We start from the raw sequence: 24412 nt of genomic DNA, 5'->3' as shown, positions 1-24412 counted from the left end.
TATGGGAGACAATATTGGAAATGGTAGGGGGAGGATGAGTAAAGATTGGAACTGTAATGGACTGTACAAAGGTGGGGGGGGGGGGGCGAAAGGGTGGAAGGAACTGGAGAAGCGTGGAGGGAGACAGAAGAGGCAGAAACCTGGGAAGTGTCAGAAGAGGAAGAAACTTGGGAGGGAACAGGGGAGGAAGGTACAGTATGAGGAGGAGGGTGAACCTCTACACTTGTAACAGAGCCAGTGAGAGGGGAAGAACCAGGTACAGAGACAGGGAAGGTAAAATGAGGAGATGGAAGATGGTGTTAACGGATCTTTTTTTGACTTTTGAGAAGTAGAGGGACGGTTAGGAGGAGGTGTCATACGAGATCTCATCGCTACTGAGGCTTGTGAGGGAGGACACGAAGAAGCGAGATCAGACTGAGGCATTGAAGTAGGGACGTCTGAGCCTAGGACAGCAAAAGAATTAGATACAGGAGTGACTATGGGAGAGGTAACCACAGAGGTGGTTGCAGAAGATGGGATACCAGAAGTGGGGGGACGTTTTGAAACATGGGAATAAGAAACACGAGGTAGTGTCCCTTGGAGGCGGAGATGAGAAACTGCCATGGCATAAGGGAGACCTTCTGCCTTTTTGAGGTAACGGATTTCCTGCTCGTTTAAGTAGACTTGGCAACGGCGAGAGTACAAAGGGTGAGCCTCATGACAATTAAGGCAAGAGGGAGGTCGATTACAAGACATATTAGAATGGTCATCGGCACCACAGACCGGGCATTCGGCGATAGATTTGCAATATTTCGCTGGATGTCCAAATCGCCAGCAATTTCTACACTGTTGCAGTGTAGGGATCACCTTTCGAACTTGTAACCGATGTCCTGCTACATAAACTGAGGATGGGAGTTCACGGCTGTCAAAAGTTAAACGAGCCACATTGCTAGGGTATCGTCTCCGCCCGCGGGCAGGAAGAACATAAGTGTCTACCTTGAAGATTGGGAGATCTTGAAGTTCCAGCTGTTCAAGGATGTCAGTGCCACATGTCTGGAAATTTTGTTGAACTATGGTATGGGGCAGAATAACGGTACCACTACAAGAATTGAGGGAATGATGTTTTTCAATAGTGACAGGAACAGTATCGATATGGGAAAGACGAGAAAGCTCATGAGCCTGGGTAGCATTCTGTACGGTGATGATGCGCATACTGCTCTTAAGAGCATGAAAAGAAATATCTTTACCAACATGGCGTAGGAGTGCCTTGCCAATACTATGGTCAGAAAGATAGGCAGTAGAGGAAGTCGGTCGTAAAGTGAAGAATTTAGTCCATTGTGCATTCTGAAACTGAGCGTGGAAAGGTAGTGAAGGACATGTCGATCTTTTCTGAGAAGAATGAGAAGGTGGAGAAGTATCATCAGCAGGTAATTGTCGTTGGCATTTAGGCGTGGGACCAGAGTTGGTCTGATGTGGAACGGGCCGGCGATTCGAAAATTGCAGCACCGTAGAGGAAGAGGCCGGAAGCATAGTCAGAGGAGAGCAAAGGTCAGATAAATTGAAGGAGTCAGTCGAGACCTCAGTACCTGAAGCGGGTGAGGAAACAGCACCGGCAAGAGATACAGAGGCATGAGGAGTGTCCGAAGAGTGGTCCAAAGACGAGGCGAGGTCAGAACAGGGTGCGGTATCAAGAAGGGGCCCAGGGGTAGCAGGTTCATGGATTGGGTTCTCCATGGTTAGGTTACTTCTTTCTTTTTGTTTTTAAGAAAAAAAAAGAAAGAAGAAAAGAAAATAAAAATAAAAAAGAATAAAAAAGGGGGGACTGGGGAGGGATAGTTCCCAGGAGGAATGAAAGGGCCGGAAATCTCCCTCCGCGCCCAAGAGGACCTCAGCACTGCTAGTAGCGCAGATGCAGCATGGAACCCATGCCATACCCTACCCTTCATGCCAGTAAACCAGCAATCTGGGATAGCAACCTCACATCTGCCGAGCTACCTCGGTGGACAAAAGAGAGGGCGGCCGGATATCCGCCACAAAGCATACCTCCTTCGTCCACCACCCCCGGAATCCGAAAGGTGGCTTTCAGAGATACACCCGTCGCCCGAAAGACACCCAAAGCTACTCCGGGATACCGGAGAGGGATCGGGACATCCCCAGGCGATCCAGATTCCACGGCAAACTATGCCACCGCCAAGAACCTCAACGGAATAGGATGGACCCCGGTATCCTTTCCCTTACCTAGGAACTAGCGCGCCTGTGGGAGAAATCCCAAAGGCCAAAAAGAGGAAGGGCAAAAGGGAGGGGTGGGGAGGAGGAGGAGGAAAGGAAAAAGGGGAGGATGGGATAGGGAGGGGGGGATTGGGGGGTAATTAGGTTCGGTCTGAGGAAGGAGTCCGACAGGTCTGATTCCTCAGACCAAGAACCTCTTCACCACAACAAGGAGCCCCCCTTGAAGAGGCACTGTATTTGAAAATGTAAAAAAAAACAGATCTACTTTTGGAGCACTATGCCTGTGAACATAGATCTGTTTAGACAGTTTAAGGGTTAACAATCACATTTATGAAAATTATGCTATATAGAGGAGCTTTATACAACAGCTGAATGTATACGAGTTTTAAGGAGAAGAATGTATGGGGAAGCCTTAAGTTCATGGCTTTGAAAATTATAAGAATATAAGTATCATGACTTCCTGCAAGCATGTGTGAGCGTGTTAGAAGCGAGTGGAGACAAGTAGTTTTTCAGGATGATGTGCTGTTGGAGTGTGAGAAAGGTAACATTTATGAAGGGATTCAGAGAAACCGGCAGGCTAGACTTGAGTCCTGGAGGTGGGAAGTACAGTGTCTGCACTCTCAAGGATGTTAGTTAGTTTAATATGTTTATTATGCACCCCATACCCATCCTGTGGGCGGTAGTCAAAAGATTACAGAGGTACATAATGGGTCCAGGGACTGGACCCCAAAGTTATGATAGCTGAACTAGTTACAACGGTATTGAACCCCAGGTAGATCTGGTCACAATCATGTCAAGTTACAAAGGTAATGAATCAGCCTCACTCCTATACATGGTTACAGTCATGAACAAATTACAAACTAATGAACCACTGATACGTCCACACCTGGTCACACTTGTAATGAGTTATAAATACAAGTATTAAGTGGGTCATACACCCACACTAGCGCGCGCACACATACACACACGAGGGCGCACGCACAGACATATGCACACGAGCGTACAAATATACGCATACACACAAGCATGCACACCCACACACACTGATGCTGTTGATAAGTTGCAGTTTAATAATTGTAGTACAGGCCTGTTCACTTAACAGTAAATAGGTACCCGGGTGTTAGTCAACTAGTGTGGGTCGTATCCTGAGGACAAAACTGACCTAAGCTGCCCAAAATGCTCCATATGACCAGGGGTTTTCTATATAGTGTGTCACTGATGTCAGCTAGGTCTGTATAAAGAACAAAGAAGCACAATACCATGACTGGAACAATACACAAATAACCCACACATAGTAGAGAGGAGCTTACCACAATGTTTTGATCCGACTTGGACCATTTGCAGTCACAGTGTGATTTTGCAAATGGTCCAAGTCAGATCGAAACATTGTCCTAAGCTCACTTCTCCTATGTGTGGGTTATTTGTGTATAAGTCTGTATACACTGCACATGTACTTGTAGAAGATTGAGACACTTATGCAGCATATGGGAATCTTTATTCAGGAAACGTTTCGCCACACAGTGGCTTCATCAGTCCAATACAAAGAGGAAGTCGTAAGGAGAGGAGGAGTATGAGGTAATCAGTCCCTCAGCCTGGAGTCGATGTGTTCAGTCCATCAATCTTGTAGAGTGTACAGCATAGGGCCGTAGACGTGGCTTATATACTGTAGTGAGGTGACTTGAAGCAGGTGGAGGCGGGATCATAGTGGTATCATCCACTAGTCGAAGTAGGTCTTTGTCCAAAGGTTGAACAAGCGTTGAAGATTTCTTTGTAAGAAGATCCCATGATGCTGCAGTGTCTGACAGTTGTGATGAATGGTTTGAAAAACCGACAAGTTGAAGATTAAGACACTTATGCAGCATATGGGAATCTTTATTCAGGAAACGTTTCGCCACACAGTGGCTTCATCAGTCCATTACAAAGAGGAAGGCGTAAGGAGAGGAGGAGTATGAGGTAATCAGTCCCTCAGCCTGGAGTCGATGTGTTCAGTCCATCAATCTTGTAGATGGACTGAACACATCGACTCCAGGCTGAGGGACTGATTACCTAATACTCCTCCTCTCCTTACTCCTTCCTCTTTGTATTGGACTGATGAAGCCAATGTGTGGCGAAACGTTTCCTGAATAAAGATTCCCATATGCTGCATAAGTGTCTTAATCTTCAACTTGTCGGTTTTTCAAACCATTCATCACACACATGTACTTGTAGATATAAAGATTATTATTATTATATTATTATTATTATTATTATTATTATTACGGCCTCTCCTCACTTAACAAATTCGTTGCTAAGTGAGGAGCAACTACAATGGTAGTGGGTTTGTGTCAACCATCTTTAATGTCACCTTTGCACCATTTATAACATTTCTGGTATATTTTTCAATGTTTATACAATAATGTGTATTGTAATAAGGGAGCAAAGGGCTAGTAACCCCTTCTCCTGTATATATTACTAAATGTAAAAGGAGAAACTTTTGTCTTTCCTTTTGGGCCACCCTGCACAAATAACCCGCACATAGAAGAGAGGAGCTTACGGTGACGTTTCGGTCCGACTTGGATCATTTACAAAGTCACACAGTGTGACTTTGTAAATGGTCCAAGTCGGACCGAAACGTCGTCGTAAGCTCCTCTTTTCTATGTGCAGGTTATTGTGTATCGTTCCAGTCACGGTATTGTGCCTTTTTTTTGTTATTTTTGGGCTACCCTGCCTCGGTGGGATACAGCTGGTGTGTTGAAAAAAAGAAAGTGTATTGTAGTAAATAGAATAGAGGAAATCAGCTCTAATATACATTATTTAGGTAGGCATACTGGTCAGAGAGCCTGTCGTAAGCTCGAGTTGTCAGTAAATGAGTATGTCGTTAAGTGAGGAGAGGATGTATTATGTAAAATAACAACTGTGAAAAATTGTGAATTTCCAAAGACTCCTGTGATTTTTCCCAAAAGTACTGGAAAATTCACTATTTTCTCAAGTGGTTATTTTGTATATTGTGATATCACCTGTTTAATGTATTCTTATTGCAGAGTAATGTGTATAAATTACCTATTTCCTTATTTCCATGGGGGTCCTTGGCAGTGTTGAAACTATACAAGAGAACTGTATTCCAAAACTAACAAGTCACCCACCTCCTGCTCTCCACATTCACAATAGCCCAAGTGACTTGAGAAGGGAGAAAGTTGTTCTTTGGCTTTCTGATGAACCCACCCACAACCTTCCCGTGCTCACTGAAGATCTTTTTCAAGGTTTCCTGTAAGAAAATTAACCATTATGACCTATTTATCAATAGAAAACAAATTGTTGGTAAATATAAAAGTTACCCACAATTGTTGATAAAACATCGAGGTTTTATTTCTTTGTAAAGGTTACAACGTGTAATCACAATTTCAGTTGTAGATGAATGGTTCAAAGAACCGACATGTTGTTAAATTAGACACATGTGCAACATGTCGGTTTTTTGAACCATTCATCTACAATCGTGTCAGACACTGCAACTTCTTGGGATCTTAATACGTAGGAATTCTTCACTTGCCTAACCCTTGGGCACGACCTACTTCCACATTGAACAAATGTGACACCACCTATGACTGCTGCACCTCTCCTGCCTACGGTTTATAAGCTGCTTCTCCACTCATATGCCGTATCCTATTCAAGATTGATGGACTGACCACATCGACTCAAAGTTGAGGGACTGATTACCTCATTCTCCTCCTGTTCTTCAAATTTCTCCTGTGTATGGACTAATGAAGCCACTGTGTGGCGAAACATTTCGTCAATAAAGATACCCAAGAGTTGCACATGTGTCTAATTTAACAACAATCACAATTTCGGTTTGCTGAGTACAAAGTCACTATGATGTCGGGGCATTTCGGGCATACTAATCCTAGTACGTAACAACTACTTAAATCTAGACATGATAAGTGTGTTTAGCTTTTATTAAAATGATAGTGACTTTTTTTGTACTTAGCAAATCAAAAATATAATTACACACTGCAAACTGTCTGCTTGTCTCTCTGTCTCAGGGAGCGGCTCATAAACCAACAGGTATTAAAAACGATGCAGAGTCGTCATGTCTGTTTCTTGCTCAAGTGAAAATGCGTACTACTTGCCAGTCGTGCTTATCCCTTTAACTGTCCAAATACAGATCTATGTTCACTCGCGCAGCACTCCGAACGTAGCTGTACGTTCGAATTTGCACGCTCTCTTATGGAAAAAAAAAAACTAGATCTATGTTCGGAGTGCTATGCAAGTGAACATAGATCTACATTTGGCCAGTTTAACCCTTTCAGGGTCCAAGGCCCAAATCTGGAGTCACGCACCAGTGTCCAAGAATTTTCAAAAAAAAAATTTGTTATTTTTTCTTATGAAATCGTAGAGAATCTTTTTGTGAAGGTAATAAAACAAAAAGTACGAAATTTGGTGGAAAATTGACGAAATTATGCTCTCGCGAATTTTGATGTGTCAGCGATATTTACGAATCGGCGATTTTGCCGACTTTGACTCCCATTTTAGGCCAATTACATTATTCCAATCAACCAAATTCTTAGCTATTTCACTAGTATTACTTCTATTCTATCGATTGAGCACAAGAAATCGCCAAGTCAACTGTTTCAACTACAAAATAAAGTGATCGGAAATTGTTAATTTGGCCAATTTAACACAAAGTTCAAAATATTCCAATTTCAAAATAGGGTCCAGAATAAACAATGTAGGCATTCCTGGCACTAAACTAACATTTCCTCTGTTCATTAGTTATATTTTGAGGCTTTACAAATAAATTCCATTTTGATTTTTTATTCACATAATGAATTTTTATTCACACCAAAAAATAGAAGATTTACTGTTATGCAATACTGTAATAATTGTATAAATATCATCACCATATTTGTGAATGTATATTAGACCCACCAGCTGACGTGTATTAGACGTGTGAGGTCGTTTGTTTACTCTTGAATATCGGCAAAAATTTAACATTTCCGCTACTTTGAGCTCAGTTTCAAGCCATTTCCAGTGCTAAAACCAATCAAAATCATCTCTATTTCTGTAATATGTCTTCCATTCTATCAAATGAGACCAAGAAATCGCAAATACAACTATAAAAAACATGCGAAAAAACACTGCAAAGTTGCTGTTTTAATCGAAAAATCATGATTTCAGTTTTTTTCTCTCATTATACACAGTGTGCTGCAGGATCTGTTTTATGTGGTGCACACATACCACATAGATGTATTCTCTCATATCTAGGCCCAAATGTACCACTCACAGTTTATCAGAGTGAGCTGAGCTCATGGCGTAGATCTACGGTTTGGACACTCACCGTAAAGCCGTAGATCTACGGGACGGACCCTGAAAGGGTTAAGGGTTATTATGCCTTATATCTACAAGCACAGAATAACACTTTGTCTGGATTTGTTTTTTGGGTTATCCTAGGTAATTTACACTATGTATGATAACTGTACTTGCAAGTACCTGTGAGACAGACAAACAGACAGCCAAAACAAACAAACAAGCCAGCCAGCCGAATACGTATCACACGTTCCAGGATTGTTTCTAGTTACTTAGGGCATAGATTATAGGACATTCTGGCAGAATGACACCACCAGTGGTATCAAAATTGAAAGAATGTTTCACAAATGTTGCACATGGGTTATTATTGAGGTTTTTGATGTTTCCTCGACCACTTGTGGCCACATCCATCTCAAAGCCACTAAACTCTGGGTCAACATCACTTTTCCCTTAAAAGGGGAGTGTTAATACATGACATGACATCAGTGAATCCTTGGTGTTTGCCACACTGTTTGCTCTAGCTGGCACTCAACTGAACTGGTGCTCCCACAAGGTACTAAGTGGTCCCAGATTTTTTTAGTACTGTGCACACCGAGTGTTAAGACCTATTCTATACTGACCAGGCATCTCGGGCCAGTCGTGCCAAATTTGGAGGCAGGAAAAATAAAACATTGATCTACGTTTGGAGTGCTAGTGGCAAAAGCGTAGACCTACATTTGGACAGTTAAGGGATTAAATATTCTATGGAGAGGGAGCACAAACAAAGAGGTCATCCCACAGTCACTAAAAACAACAGACACAGCCCAAATCCACATAGGTGGCAGTAAAGCAATTGATAAGAATTGCAGACAGATAGCACTATTGTCCCACATCATCAAAATTTTTAAAAGGGTTCAAGAAGGAAGACTGAAAACCACTTAGATACCCAGCAGTTGCACAACCCAGGGTAACATGGGCTTACAGCAGGTCATTCCTGTCTTTCATAACTACTGCACTACTATGACATGGCCTTCAATGTTCTGTCTTTCATAACTACTGCACTACTATGACATGGCCTTCAATGTTCTGTCTTTCATAACTACTGCACTACTATGACATGGCCTTCAATGTTCTGTCTTTCATAACTACTGCACTACTATGTGGCCTTCAATGTTCTGTCTTTCATAACTACTGCACTACTATGACATGGCCTTCAATGTTCTGTCTTTCATAACTACTGCACTACTATGACATGGCCTTCAATGTTCTGTCTTTCATAACTACTGCACTACTATGACATGGCCTTCAATGCTCTGTCAGATACACAAAACGCAGATGTAGTGTACACAGATTTTGCAAAAGCCTTTGATGTGTGCGATCACAGTGTAATAGCCTAGAAAATACATGATAAAGGAATAACAGGAAGAGTTGGTAGATGGATCTATAACTTCCTAACAAACAGAACACAAAGAGTAATAGTAAACAGCTACAGTGAAAAGCTCTGTTCCACAAGATACATTATTTGCTCCCATCCTTTTCCTCATATCTGACAGACAGACATATATGCCACAGTACCATGTGATCCTTAACTGATATACCTTTGATGAGTTTGAGAGTCTGTTTATCCTGGACCCTGGCCATGGACCAGGCTCCAAATCCTTCTGATCTTCATCATTCTTCTCTGTACAGGACTGATGAAGCCACTGTGACGTAAAGCATTTCCTCAATAAAGATACCCAAGTGTTGCAGGTGTGTCTAATTTATCAACTTGTGGGTTCTCTGAACCATTTATCAACATGTGGGTTTTTGTCTGTAAATAAATGGTTCTCTAAACATTTACAGTGGAACCTCAAAAATCGAACTTAATCCGTTCCAGGAGTTAGTTCTAAATTCGAAAAGTCTGAAATTTGAAGCAATATTTCCCATAAGAAATAATGGAAATATAATTAATCCGTTCCAGAAACCCAAAAATATTCACACAAAAAATACATTTTATAGAGATTAATTACAGTTTTACATACAACAAATACTATAGTTTTTAATTATGTATAGTAATACATGTAAAATAACATTTTTACTTACCTTTATTGAAGATTGGTGATGGCATCTGGAAGATAGGGAGGAGGAGAGAGGGAGTTGGGGTTAGTGTTTGGAAGGAGAATCCCCCTCCATGAGGACTTCAGGTAAAGCCCTCTCTGGGGTCACTTCCCTTCTCTCATAGTGGCCCGGTGGCCTGGTGGCTAGAGCTCCCGCTTCACACACGGAGGGCCCGGGTTCGATTCCCGGTGGGTGGAAACATTTTGACACGTTTCCTTACACCTGTTGTCCTGTTCACCTAGCAGCAAATAGGTACCTGGGTGTTAGTCGACTGGTGTGGGTCGCATCCTGGGGGAAAAGATTAAGGACCCCAATGGAAATAAGTTAGACAGTCCTCAATGACGCACTGACTTTCTTGGGTTATCCTGGGTGGCTAACCTTCCGGGGTTAAAAATCCGAACGAAATCTTATCTTATCTTATCTCTGTCTTTTAATGCCACTAGGACCAGCTGGAGAGTCACTGGACCCCTGTCTCACAAAATTTCTGTCCACAGTCCTCTGTTTCTGGCACCTCTTTAACATTTCCCTAAAATGGGACATGGTTCTGTCACTGAACTTGTTGCAAAGATGACTTGTTTCAGCTTGCTCAGGGTGGTACTTCTGCACAAACATTTGGTCATCATTCCACTTGGCACAAATCTCCTTAATCTTTGAAGAAGGCACCTCATCCACTCCCTATATTAACGCCTTTCGCAACATCAGCTTCCTTGATTTGTTCTTTCTTTGACAGGATAGAACTGATGATCGACTTGTTTTTCCCATACATCCTGGCAAGCTCAACAAGTCTCACACCACTCTCATACTTCTGTATTATTTCCTTCTTCACATCTATGGTGTTTCTCACTTTCTTTACCACAGGAGTACCACTAGCAAGTTTCTTTGGGTCCATGGCAGCTTATTCACAGTCCCACAAGCACTAAACACAACGAAATAATCGTAAAATGCGTGAATGAGAGCGCAGGTTCGTGTTAACTCAAGCATAAACAAAGCTAGACTGCTCACAGCGCCTGCGCGGGGACGCGGACAGAGCAGGCTCGCGGACATGTCCCGTACCTGCCGGTCTGAAAATAGGGGCGCGTTCGATAATAGGGACACAGTTTGTCCAAAAAAACGGTCCTATTTTCGAAACGTTCGATATGTGATACGTTTGATTTTTGAGGTTCCACTGTATCTAAAGACAAAATACACACGAGCTGTCAACAATAATCAATAAAGCTGAGTAAACTTACCCAGGTCATCAAGCAAGGAACATTGCACACGTACACACCACTAATCTCCCGCTTTCCATCCTTTGCCCTACAAAAAAAGAATCATAACGATTTAAGTGCAAATCAGTGTAAAAATGGAACAAGAATTTCGAGTACACAAATAACCTGCACATAGGATAGAGGAGCTTACGATGACATTTTGGTCAGACTTGGACCATTTTCGAAGTCTCGCCTATGTGCGGGTTGTGTACAGGTCTCCCTCAACATTCGCGTTTTCCACTTTCGCGGGCTTCAAACATTCACTAATTCCCAGCCGCCCAATCATATTTAAAATACATCGTTACGTACATATGTTAGGAATTGTGGTGGTGGCAGAGTTTGTCTGGAGATAAGACATGATAGTCCTTCAATATGACACTAATATCAACTCTACAGCTTATTTATCTATCACAGTTCATCTAATATGACATAATAAACAACATTAATAACATAGAAACATGACATATACTCTAGAATGAATAAAATATGTCATTAAGTATGTCACGAGTGTTGCTGTGTTGTTGTTGTTGTTGAGTGTGTAAGGGCCACCGAGAGCATAAGGCATACGCAGTGGTGGTGAAGGCAGCAGCTGAGGTGGTAGAGACGGCGGTGTTGTCAGTCGCCCTATACAACCCCAACAATACTGGAGGAGTTAGGTTCGTGCTGTCCTTTTTCTATAGATTAATCGCTTAACTTACTTGCTACACTGTTAATGCTACACTTTATCGCTGGCTGGCGCTATAGCCTTTATTGACTCCTGCTGCTTTAGTATCATACATATCGTAGAATCAGTGAAGACACATTCTCCTCTCTCTCTTCTTCCACCTTGGTACTCTGCTATGAGTTCTTCCTTGAATTCTATAGTTTTTATCACCTTCTTTACCAAAGGGCTGTCACTAGTAAAATATTTTACAAAGTTTTCACGTGTTTTATAATTGTTCATGCTTGTTAGGCTAAGCAAATCCTATTATTATATTTCCTTACAATATACATATTTGTGCACCAAACATTTGTTATTTTTCAACATTCGCAAGGTCCTTGATCCCCTAACCCTCACGAATGTGGAGGGAGACGTGTATTGTTCCAGATACAGCATTGCACCTTTTTGTTATTTAAGAATTAAGATTAAATTACTTTATATAATCATTCAAGGGGAAATCCTGCATAAAGAAATAAACATAATCATTATTATTAACACACTGGCAGTCTCCAACCAAGGCAGGTGACCCAAGATAGAAGAAAACTATAAAGTTAACCTTCTTTTTACATTTAGTAATTTATACACCAGTTGTTACAGAAGGGTCTCACTTACACAGCAGGTAAGGTTCCAGGTTACTGCTGTACAAGAGGGCCCTGGTTATACAGCAGGTTAGGTTCCAGGTTACTGCTGTACAAGAGGGCCCTGATTATACAGCAGGTTAGGTTCCAGGTTACTGCTGTACAAGAAGGCCCTGGTTATACAGCAGGTTAGGTTCCAGGTTACTGCTGTACAAGAAGGCCCTGGTTATACAGCAGGTTAGGTTCCAGGTTACTGCTGTACAAGAAGGCCCTGGTTATACAGCAGGTTAGGTTCCAGGTTACTGCTGTACAAGAGGGCCCTGGTTATACAGCAGGTTAGGTTCCAGGTTACTGCTGTACAAGAAGGCCCTGGTTATACAGCAGGTTAGGTTCCAGGTTACTGCTGTACAAGAAGGCCCTGGTTATACAGCAGGTTAGGTTCCAGGTTACTGCTGTACAAGAAGGCCCTGGTTATACAGCAGGTTAGGTTCCAGGTTACTGCTGTACAAGAAGGCCCTGGTTATACAGCAGGTTAGGTTCCAGGTTACTGCTGTACAAGAAGGCCCTGGTTATACAGCAGGTTAGGTTCCAGGTTACTGCTGTACAAGAAGGCCCTGCTTATACAGCAGGTTAGGTGATTGACACCATGCCCAGCCCTTCTAGGGTAGGGTAGGTGCCAGCTACCCAAGTGGACATCATTGTCACAGCTACCAAACTGGACATTACTGTAGCCAGCTACCGAACTGGACATTACTGTAGCCAGCTACTGAAGTGGACATTATTGTAGCAGCTACCCAAGTGGACATTATTGTAGCCAGCTACCCAAGTGGACATTATTGTAGCCAGCTACCCAAGTGGACATTATTGTAGCCAGCTACCCAAGTGGACATTATTGTAGCAGCTACCCAAGTGGACATTATTGTAGCAGCTACCCAAGTGGACATTATTGTAGCCAGCTACCCAAGTGGCCATTACTGTAGCAGCTACCCAAGTGGACATTATTGTAGCCAGCTACCCAAGTGGCCATTACTGTAGCAGCTACCCAAGTGAACATTACTGTAGCAGCTACCCAAGTGAACATTACTGTAGCAGCTACCCAAGTGAACATTACTGTAGCAGCTACCCAAGTAGACATTATTGTAGCCAGCTACCCAAGTAGACATTACTGTAGCCCACTACCCAAGTGGCAATTACTGTAGCAGCTACCCAAGTGGCCATTACTGTAGCAGCTACCCAAGTCAACATTACTGTAGCCAGCTACCCAAGTAGACATTAGTGTAGCCAGGTAGCTACCCAAGTAGACATTAGTGTAGCCAGGTAGCTACCCAAGTAGACATTACGATGGCACAGTGAGTGTGAATGGTGCGAGAGACTGGCTTTGTGTGCGCGGTGACGAGCGGACGAGTACCGAACGGTCGCCGAATCACAAGTCCAATCACGAACTGCGAGGCTAAATTTTGCCGAAAAAACTTGCCGAAAGTCGGATTTCACGAAAGTTGAAGCCCACGAAACTCGGGGGTCCACTGAAAAAAATTATCAAGATATTTATTATAATTTTTATTTTGTCCAAATTTCTGTAGGTTTATTGTGGCAACAGTCTCGAAGTTCAGTCCTATAACACCTGCCTTTATTTTTTATTTATTTATTTATTTAATAATTTGAACATACATACAGAGGTACAAAAAAATACAGGTAAGAGCAGCATGCTAAAGCCACTTATATGCATAGCATTACGGGCTGGCTTAAAATTAACTTAAGATTAACTAAGCAATGATGTAATCAGTGATAAAACATTATTGTAAACAGATAACAATAAAGCACAAATGAGTATTACAAAGACAGGTCATATGGTTGCATGCATTGTTGTACATTCAGTAGAATGGAGTATTCTGTTAGGTAGTGTATTTAAAAATAAAGTTAGATTGGGTCCTAGGTTTAACAAGGACCCTGTATTTTAAAACTATTCTCCTTTAACAAACAATTACAGTATACTGAATAAATTTTGTTTTAACTACCACATTACAGAACACAGGAGTTAACATTTTAACATTAACAAGTTATAAACATTACCGTATTTAGCATTTTTTCCATGAAATGTCTCCGAAAACCAGCCTGCGTCCTATAAACTGAATGTCAGTGATGGGAGGTATAAATCTTGAGGTGTGGGGTGGATTGTAACTCTCCCAGTTACGTCCGATGCCGAGCCATTGAAACTAAAACAAGTCTCACGAGCCATGTCTCATAAGCCACGAAATACAGTAATAAGTTGGTTACCGTACCCAGTTGTAGTGTTTTAACTGGTTACCACAAAATACACTCCACAAAAACTATTTATGATAATAAACCACATGTTTCTTAACATAAACCACATGTTTCTTAACATAAACCACATGTTTCTTAACATAAACCACATGTTTCTTAACATAAACCACATGTTTCTTAACATAAACCACATGTTTAACATAAACCACATGTTTCTTAACATAAACCACATGTTTCTTAACATAAACCACATGTTTCTTAACATAAACCACATGTTTCTTCATCTTAACATAAACCACATGTTTCTTCATCTTAACATAAACCACATGTTTCTTCATCTTAACATAAACCACATGTTTCTTCATCTTAACATAAACCACATGTTTAATCTTAACATAAACCACATGTTTCTTAACATAAACCACATGTTTCTTAACATAAACCACATGTTTCTTCATCTTAACATAAACCACATGTTTCTTCATCTTAACATAAACCACATGTTTCTTAACATAAACCACATGTTTCTTCATCTTAACATAAACCACATGTTTCTTCATCTTAACATAAACCACATGTTTCTTCATCTTAACATAAACCACATGTTTCTTCATCTTAACATAAACCACATGTTTCTTCATCTTAACATAAACCACATGTTTCTTCATCTTAACATAAACCACATGTTTCTTCATCTTAACATAAACCACATGTTTCTTCATCTTAACATAAACCACATGTTTCTTCATCTTAACATAAACCACATGTTTCTTAACATAAACCACATGTTTCTTCATCTTAACATAAACCACATGTTTCTTCATCTTAACATAAACCACATGTTTCTTCATCTTAACATAAACCACATGTTTCTTAACATAAACCACATGTTTCTTCATCTTAACATAAACCACATGTTTCTTCATCTTAACATAAACCACATGTTTCTTAACATAAACCACATGTTTCTTCATCTTAACATAAACCACATGTTTTATCATTTAGCTCAACAAAAAGGACATCTTTTGTCATCTTATCTTCACAAAAACCCCATTTATCATGTTAAATAATCAAAAACCACATGTATTGTCAACTCCACAAAAAACCACATGAATCTTCATGTTAACTTACATGTTTGAACGTGAAGGAAAGTTAGCAGGTTGTCCATCACTGGTTACAGCAGACTTGCCCTGGGCACTGCAATTATCCGCCGGTGGATCACGGCCACGGATGACGTACTCTTCTCTGGCCACGTTCATATATTTCCCAAGGCTCTTCATATTACCTCCCTAGAAATGTTTAGACCAATCACTGAATCTCTTTATTGTATTAATACAAACTTAAAATTGTACCTTTATCATTTAGCTCCCTCTCTCTCTCTTCCTACCCCCCCTCTCTCTATTGTATTAATACAAACTTAAAATTGCACCTTTATCATTTAGCTCCCTCTCTCTCTCTTCCTCCCCTCTCTCTCTCTCTCTCTCTCTCTCTCTCTCTATTGTATTAATACAAACTTAAAATTGAACCTTTATACTTCCTCTCAGTCTTTACACAGGAAGATACTAGCGATATTCCAGAAACAATAAATTATGTAAAATAGGATAATGATAAACTATGCACGATTAGGGTCACAAGTGACATGGTCCTTAGGCAAATTGATAAATTAAAACCTAACAAATCCCCAGGCCCTGATGAACTGTATGCAAGGGTTCTAAAGGAATGTAAAGAGGAGCTTAGCAAACCTCTGGCTAATCTTTTCAACATATTACTACAGACTAGCATGGGGCCAGTAAGTGGAAAATGGCAAATGTGATACCTATTTTCAAAGCAGGTGACAGGTCCTTAGTTTCAAACTATAGACCAATAAGCCTTACCTCCATAGTGGGAAAATTTATGGCGTCAATAATTGCCGAGGCAGTTCGTAGCCACCTTGAGAAGCACAAATTAATCAATGAAACTCAGCATGGTTTTACAAAGGGGCGTTCCTGCCTTACAAATTTATTAACTTTTTTCACTAAGGTATTTGAGGAGGTAGATCATGGTAATGAATATGATATTGTGTATATGAACTTCAGTAAGGCTTTTTGACAGGGTCCCACATTGGAGACTATTGAGGAAAATTAAGGCACATGGAATAGGAGGAGAAATTTTTTCCTGGATAGAGGCATGGTTGACAAATAGGCAGCAGAGGGTTTGCATAAATGGGGAGAAATCAGAGTGGGGAAGCCTCATGAGCGGTGTTCCACAGGGGTCAGTGTTGGGCCCCCTGTTGTTCACAATCTACATAAACGACATAGACGAGGGCATAAAGAGCGACATAAGCAAGTTTGCCGATGACACCAAAATAGGCCGTCGAATTCATTCTGACGAGGACATTAGAGCACTCCAGGAAGATTTGAATAGACTGATGCAGTGGTCGGAGAAGTGGCAGATGCAGTTTAATCTAGACAAATGCAAAGTTCTAAATGTTGGACAGGACAATAACCATGCCACATATAAACTAAATAATGTAGATCTTAATATTACTGATTGTGAAAAGGATTTAGGAGCTCTAGTTAGCAGTAATCTGAAACCAAGACAACAGTGTATAAGTGTTCGCAATAAAGCTAACAGAATCCTTGGCTTCATATCTAGAAGCATAAATAATAGAAGTCCTCAGGTTGTTCTTCAACTCTATATATCCTTGGTTAGGCCTCATTTAGACTATGCTGCTCAGTTCTGGTCACCGTATTACAGAATGGATATAAATGCTCTGGAAAACATACAAAGGAGGATGACAAAGTTGATCCCATGTATCAGAAATGTTCCCTATGAGGACAGACTGAGGGCCCTGAATCTGCACTCTCTAGAAAGGCGTAGAATTAGGGGGGACATGACTGAGGTGTATAAATAGAAGACGGGAATAAATAAAGGGGATGTAAATAACATGCTGAAAATATCTAGCCTAGACAGGACTCGTAGCAATGGCTTTAAGTTAGAAAAAATCAGATTCAGGAAGGATATAGGAAAGCACTGGTTTGCTAACAGAGTTGTGGATGAGTGGAACAAACTCCCAAGTACAGTTATAGAGGCTAAAACGTTGTGTAGTTCTAAAAGTAGGTTAGATAAATACACGAGCAGGTGTGGGTGGGTGTGAGTTGGACCCGATTAGCTTGTGCTACTAGGTCAGCTGCCGTGTTCCTTCCTTAAGTGAATGTGACCTGACCAGACTAGGTTGGGGCATTAGCTTAAGCCGGTAGGAGACTTGGACCTGCCTCGTATGGGCCAGTAGGCCTGCTGCAGTGTTCCTTCTATCTTATGTTCTTATTTAGCTCCCTCTGTCTCTCTCTCTCTCTCTTGTATTAACCCTTTGACTGTCGCAAGCCCCTTTCTGAAACTGTCAATCTATGTCGCAAAATTTTTTGGAAAAAAAAAAAAAAAAAAAAAAAAAAAAAATTATTATTAAATGATAGACAATCTTTTCCCGATGGTAATGACACCAAAAGTATGAAATTTGGTCGAAAACTCACGGAATTACGCTCCCACGAAGTTAGCAGTCTTGGCAACATACATGCATCGGCGATTTTGCCGACTTTGAGCCCTGTTTTTGGCCAATTGTGTTATTCCAGTTGACCAAACTCATAGCTATTTCTCTACAACTCCATTTTTTCTATCAGTTGAGTACAAGAAACCGCCCATTTACCAATTTGAACTACCCAATAAAGTGGTCAGAAATTGGCAATTTGGCCAGTTTCACCCAAATTAAAGAAGATGCCAATTTCAAAATAGGGTCCAGAATAAACAATGTAGACATTCTTGGCACTAAAATAACATCCTCTGTTCATTAGTCACGTCTTTAGGCCCCTCTTATATTACTATTGCTTTCTATTTTGATTTTTTATTCATACAAAAAATACAAAATTTACTGTTATGCAGACTACTGCATTATTGTAAAAATGGTATAAATAATATCAGTGCACTAGTGAAAGAATATCAGACTCCCCAGTTGACGTGTATTGGACGTGTGGTGTGATTTGCTTACTCCTGAACATTGGTAAAAATCAAACATTTCCGCTACTTTGAGCTCAATTTCAAGGTTGTTTTCATCGTGAAACTAATCAAAATAACCTTTATTTCTGTAATATGTTTTCCATTTTATCACGCGAGACCATGAAAATGAGAATACAGCGATAAATACTATACAAAAATACACCTCAAATTCAGTGTTTTAATCCAAAAAAACGGTCAGTTTTTTTTTTTCTCATTATGCACAGTGTGCTGCAGGATTTTTTTTATGTGGTGCACACTGACCACACAAACCCATTCTCTCACATGTGGGCCTACCAGCTTTCTCCTGCTTGATTTGAAGCCGCTAGAATTTACGTGTATAAATACATCCAAAACAGTGGCGTTTAAGACGTATATATACGACCAAAACAGTCAAAGGTGAGAAATTTTTTGTTGTATTTATGGATTTAAAGAAAAGCTATACAAATGTGGATAGGGGAGTAACGTGGCAGGTTTTGTAAATGTATGGAATAGGTAGTAGGTTATTAGAAGCAGCAAAAATAGGCCTTAGGAAGGGATCAGTGGGGTTGAAAAAGAAGTGAATGCTAGTACTAGGGGAGAGGTATGGGAATAAAAGATAACAGATCTAACACAAAGCAACTGTCATATACGCTTTTTTTGTAGATGACTTGGTTCTTCTGGAAGATTCTAAAGAGAAGCTGCAGAGGGCGGCAGACAAACTTGGGAGTATGTAAAAAAATTATATTATAAGTAAACTAAGGAAAGACAAAGGTAATGAGTAACAAAAATCTAAACAAAAAAAATTTAGGCAATGAAAAATTGGGTATCAGACTGGAGGGCGGTAGTATGAAGGAAGTAAAGGTCTTTAACCCGTAAACGGTCCAAATGTATACATACGTTTTCTCAACATTTGAAAGTAAAAAAAGTAGATCTTTGTTTTTTTACATTGAAAATGTGTAAAAAAAACTTCGATCTACTTTTTTTGTTATATTTGAAAATATGTAAAAAAAACGTAGATCTACTTTTGTAGCGCTATACATGTGAACGTAGATCTGCTTGGACCGTTTACGGGTTAAACATTTGGGAGTGGGCTTGACGGCAGATGAGCCTATGAAAGACGAGATGAACAAAAGAACTGACATGGGAAAAAAAAGTTGAGCAATGCATAGAAGCATTTGGTACAAATTATGTATTTTATTTCTCCAGGATGTACATGTTTATAGAGGGGCAACTGATATATCGGATCATTATTTAGTTGTAGCTACAGTTAGAGTAAGAGGTAGATGGGAAAAGAGGAAGGTGGCAACAACAAGTAAGAGGGAGGTGAAAGTGTATAAACTAAGGGAGGAGGAAGTTCGGGCGAGATATAAGCGACTATTGGCAGAAAGGTGGGCTAGTGCAAAGATGAGTAGTGGGGGGTTTGAAGAGGGTTGGAATAGTTTTAAAAATGCAGTATTAGAATGTGGGGCAGAAGTTTGTGGTTATAGGAGGGTGGGGGGCAGGAGGAAAGAGGAGTGATTGGTGGAATGATGAAGTAAAGGGTGTGATAAAAGAGAAAAAGATAGCTTACGAGAGGTTTTTACAAAGCAGAAGTGTTATAAGAAGAGCAGAGTATATGGAGAGTAAAAGAAAGGTGAAGAGAGTGGTGAGAGAGTGCAAAAGGAGAGCAGATGAAAGAGTGGGAGAGGCACTGTCAAGAAATTTTAATGAAAATAAGAAAAAATTTTGGAGTGAGTTAAACAAGTTAAGAAAGCCTAGGGAAAGTATGGATTTGTCCGTTAAAAACAGAGTAGGGGAGTTAGTAGATGGGGAGAGGGAGGTATTAGGTAGATGGCGAGAATATTTTGAGGAACTTTTAAATGTTGAGGAAGAAAGGGAGGCGGTAATTTCATGCACTGGCCAGGGAGGTATACCATCTTTTAGGAGTGAAGAAGAGCAGAATTTAAGTGTGGTGGAGGTACGTGAGGCATTACGTAGAATGAAAGGGGGTAAAGCAGCTGGAACTGATGGGATCATGACAGAAATGTTAAAAGCAGGGGGGATATAGTGTTGGAGTGGTTGGTACTTTTGTTTAATAAATGTATGAAAGAGGGGAAGGTACCTAGGGATTGGCGGAGAGCATGTATAGTCCCTTTATATAAAGGGAAAGGGGACAAAAGAGACTGTAAAAATTATAGAGGAATAAGTTTACTGAGTATACCAGGAAAAGTATACGGTAGGGTTATAATTGAAAGAATTAGAGGTAAGACAGAATGTAGAATTGCGGATGAGCAAGGAGGCTTCAGAGTGGGTAGGGGATGTGTAGATCAAGTGTTTACATTGAAGCATATATGTGAACAGTATTTAGATAAAGGTAGGGAAGTTTTTATTGCATTTATGGATTTAGAAAAGGCATATGATAGAGTGGATCGAGGAGCAATGTGGCAGATGTTGCAAGTTTATGGAATAGGTGGTAAGTTACTAAATGCTGTAAAGAGCTTTTATGAGGAGAGTGAGGCTCAGGTTAGGGTGTGTAGAAGAGAGGGAGAATACTTCCCGGTAAAAGTAGGTCTTAGACAGGGATGTGTAATGTCACCATGGTTGTTTAATATATTTATAGATGGGGTTGTAAAAGAAGTAAATGCTAGGGTGTTCGGGAGAGGGGTAGGATTAAATTATGGGGAATCAAATTCAAAATGGGAATTGACACAGTTCCTTTTGCTGATGATACTGTGCTTATGGGAGATTCTAAAGAAAAATTGCAAAGGTTAGTGGATGAGTTTGAGAATGTGTGTAAAGGTAGAAAGTTGAAAGTGAACATAGAAAAGAGTAAGGTGATGAGGGTATCAAATGATTTAGATAAAGAAAAATTGGATATCAAATTGGGGAGGAGGAGTATGGAAGAAGTGAATGTTTTCAGATACTTGGGAGTTGACGTGTCGGCGGATGGATTTATGAAGGATGAGGTTAATCATAGAATTGATGAGGGAAAAAAGGTGAGTGGTGCGTTGAGGTATAAGTGGAGTCAAAAAACATTATCTATGGAGGCAAAGAAGGGAATGTATGAAAGTATAGTAGTACCAACACTCTTATATGGATGTGAAGCTTGGGTGGTAAATGCAGCAGCGAGGAGACGGTTGGAGGCAGTGGAGATGTCCTGTCTAAGGGCAATGTGTGGTGTAAATATTATGCAGAAAATTCGGAGTGTGGAAATTAGGAGAAGGTGTGGAGTTAATAAAAGCATTAGTCAGAGGGCAGAAGAGGGGTTGTTGAGGTGGTTTGGTCATTTAGAGAGAATGGATCAAAGTAGAATGACATGGAAAGCATATAAATCTATAGGGGAAGGAAAGAGGGGTAGGGGTCGTCCTCGAAAGGGTTGGAAAGAGGGGGTAAAGGATGTTTTGTGGGCGAAGGGCTTGGACTTCCAGCAAGCGTGCATGAGTGTGTTAGATAGGAGTGAATGGAGACGAATGATACTTGGGACCTGACGATCTGTTGGAGTGTGAGCAGGGTAATATTTAGTGAAGGGATTCAGGGAAACCGGTTATTTTCATATAGTCGGACTTGAGTCCTGGAAATGGGAAGTACAATGCCTGCACTTTAAAGGAGGGGTTTGGGATATTGGCAGTTTGGAGGGATATGTTGTGTATCTTTATACGTATATGCTTCTAAACTGTTGTATTCTGAGCACCTCTGCAAAAGCAGTGATAATGTGTGAGTGTGGTGAAAGTGTTGAATGATGAAAGTATTTTCTTTTTGGGGGTTTTCTTTCTTTTTTTGGGTCACCCTGCCTCGGTGGGAGACGACCGACTTGTTGAGAAAAAAAAAAAAAAAAAAAAAAAAATGAAAATATACTAGAGTATAATGATACCAACACTGTTATATGGGTGTGAAGCATTATTTTTAAATGTTGCAGCAATGAGAAGGTTGAAGTGGAGGTGTCATATTTCAGGAATATGTGTGGCATGAATATTATGCAGAGAATTTATAACGTGAATATTATTAGGTACGAGGTTACTAAGAGTATTATTCAAAGGTGGTGAAAGGGTTGTTGAGGTGGTTTGAACATACTGAGAGGATGGAGCAAAACAGGATGACCAGGAGGGTTTATATATCCAGGGTAGATGTAAGGAGGGGTGGGGGTCATCACAGGAAGGTTGGAGGGAAGGAGGTAACAGAGGTTTTGAGTGATAGGGGCTTGGTCATCCAACAGGCTTGTACAGTGGACCCCCGGTTAACGATATTTTTTCACTCCAGAAGTATGTTCAGGTGCCAGTACTGACCGAATTTGTTCCCATAAGAAATACTGTGAAGTAGATTAGTCCATTTCAGACCCCCAAACATACACGTACAAACGCACTTACTTAAATACACTTACATAATTGGTCGCATTCGGAGGTAATCGTTATGCGGGGGTCCACTGTATAAGCATGTTAGGAGTGAGTGGAGGGAAGTGGTTTTTTTATGATTTGACATGTTGTTGGTGTAGTACGTACAGTACCTGCACTTTGGAAGAGGGGTGGGAATGAAGTAAGAATATCTAAGTGTGATGTTGACAGCCTTTTAGCAAGACAATGAATGACTTATGATGACGATGAGTGTTTCCTATTTTTCAGGTCACCCTATCTTATTGGGAGACAGACATTGTTAAAATGCATATTTATACACAAATAACCCGCACATAAAAGAGAAGCTTACGACGACGTTTCGGTCCGACTCGGACCATTTACAAAGTCTCACACAGTGCGACTTTGTAAATGGTCCAAGTCGGACCAAAACGTCGCCGTAAGCTTCTCTCTTTTATGTGCGGGTTATTTGTGTATCGTTCCAGTCACGGTATTGTGCCTTTTTTTGTTATAAAATGCATATTTATTTTTATTAAACTTGCAATATATGTAAACAATACCACGGGTGGGATTTGAACCCGCGGTCAGAGTCTCAAAACTCCAGACCGTCGCGTTAGCCACTGGACCAGCAATCGTGTCATTACGATTTCGTGAGTCGAGTCTTGCAACATATGTACTGAACAGTCCTCTAGATCCCTTTAGAATTTCAAAGTATATTACAAAGCATGCATGCCTTAACACACAACCAGACTTCTATAAAATAATTCTGCTGCCACACCTGTCTATGCCCAGGAATATTCTGTGGAGGAGTGTGAGGCTGAGCATCCACAATTTGCTTCCCTACGTCGTCTATGTGGATATTCAATAGGCGTTTTATCTGGTTTGTTGCATCATAGTTTCCACTTCGCCATTCTCCTCCTCCTACACAGTCCCCCCGTCCTCCATTCGGGCCATCCATCGTCACAAATTAAAAGCCACACTTACTGAGGGTTAGAGAATTTCTATTAGTATAATACAATATTTACTGTACAAGATAATTTAAGAAAAGCACATTACAGTAATTAGATCAATTTAATCTGGGTATGTATAAAGGTCCTACTGAAGTGAAAATCTAGTATTAATAAAAAGCGAAAATATCCAGCCTTATCAGTACTGTAATTTCGCAAAACAAACTTCAATATTTCTAGCTCATTTGAATCTCCTTACAGTACAATACTCTTCTGAGCCTGAGGGTACACTTGTACCTACAGTACATGCAAGTGATATAAGGACAAGCAAATACACTAATAAAAGTAAGTGACAAAACAGTGGTTGGTGATGACTATCCAGAGGGTTAATAACCCAAGATAACATACTAAATCCAGTCAGTGCAGCTTATGTCCAATGAATTCAATTTTAGGTCCTCCTATAAGAACATAAGAAAGGAGGAACACTGCAGCAGGCCTGTTGGCCCATACTAGGCAGGTCCTTTACAATTCATCCCACTAACCTTTTGTTCTATAGACCTGGAAAAAACTTTTTGGGTTAGTTTTAGAATCCCTAGCAACTTTAATTTCATAGTCCCTTTTAGCTTTTCTTATTCCCTTTTTAATGTCCCTCTTAATGTCAATGCAAACCACAGTGATCAACTACAGGACCTTCTAGATAGTGTTGCATCTGTTTATTGCTACGTAACAGGGGCAGCAGGTATTAGAAGACTTGCCCATATTTCTCGCTCTGCCCTGTATT

General features: G+C 40.5%; 1 protein-coding gene across 2 annotated transcripts in view; it reads right to left on the bottom strand.

Moving 5' to 3' along the window:
• LOC128702495 (protein tudor-like) overlaps window positions 1-24412 on the bottom strand; it is a 122221-nt gene that overhangs the window by 76019 nt on the left and 21790 nt on the right. For both annotated transcript variants that reach the window (XR_011394762.1, XM_070105294.1), the window contains exons 2-5: window positions 23463-23667; window positions 15483-15640; window positions 10794-10860; window positions 5331-5452 (exon numbers count right to left, since the gene is read on the bottom strand). Coding sequence is in view for 1 of the 2 variants with exons in the window: in XM_070105294.1 (XP_069961395.1) it covers window positions 5331-5452; window positions 10794-10860; window positions 15483-15640; window positions 23463-23642 (527 nt within the window). In the remaining variant the exon portion in view is untranslated. The remainder of the gene's footprint in view (window positions 1-5330; window positions 5453-10793; window positions 10861-15482; window positions 15641-23462; window positions 23668-24412) is intronic.

Source organism: Cherax quadricarinatus, chromosome 98 (assembly GCF_038502225.1).
Source record: "Cherax quadricarinatus isolate ZL_2023a chromosome 98, ASM3850222v1, whole genome shotgun sequence".
In the NCBI taxonomy this organism is placed as follows: domain Eukaryota; kingdom Metazoa; phylum Arthropoda; class Malacostraca; order Decapoda; family Parastacidae; genus Cherax; species Cherax quadricarinatus.
The sequence above is the reverse complement of the archived record's forward strand: the minus strand, read 5'-3'. Positions and strand labels throughout refer to the sequence as shown.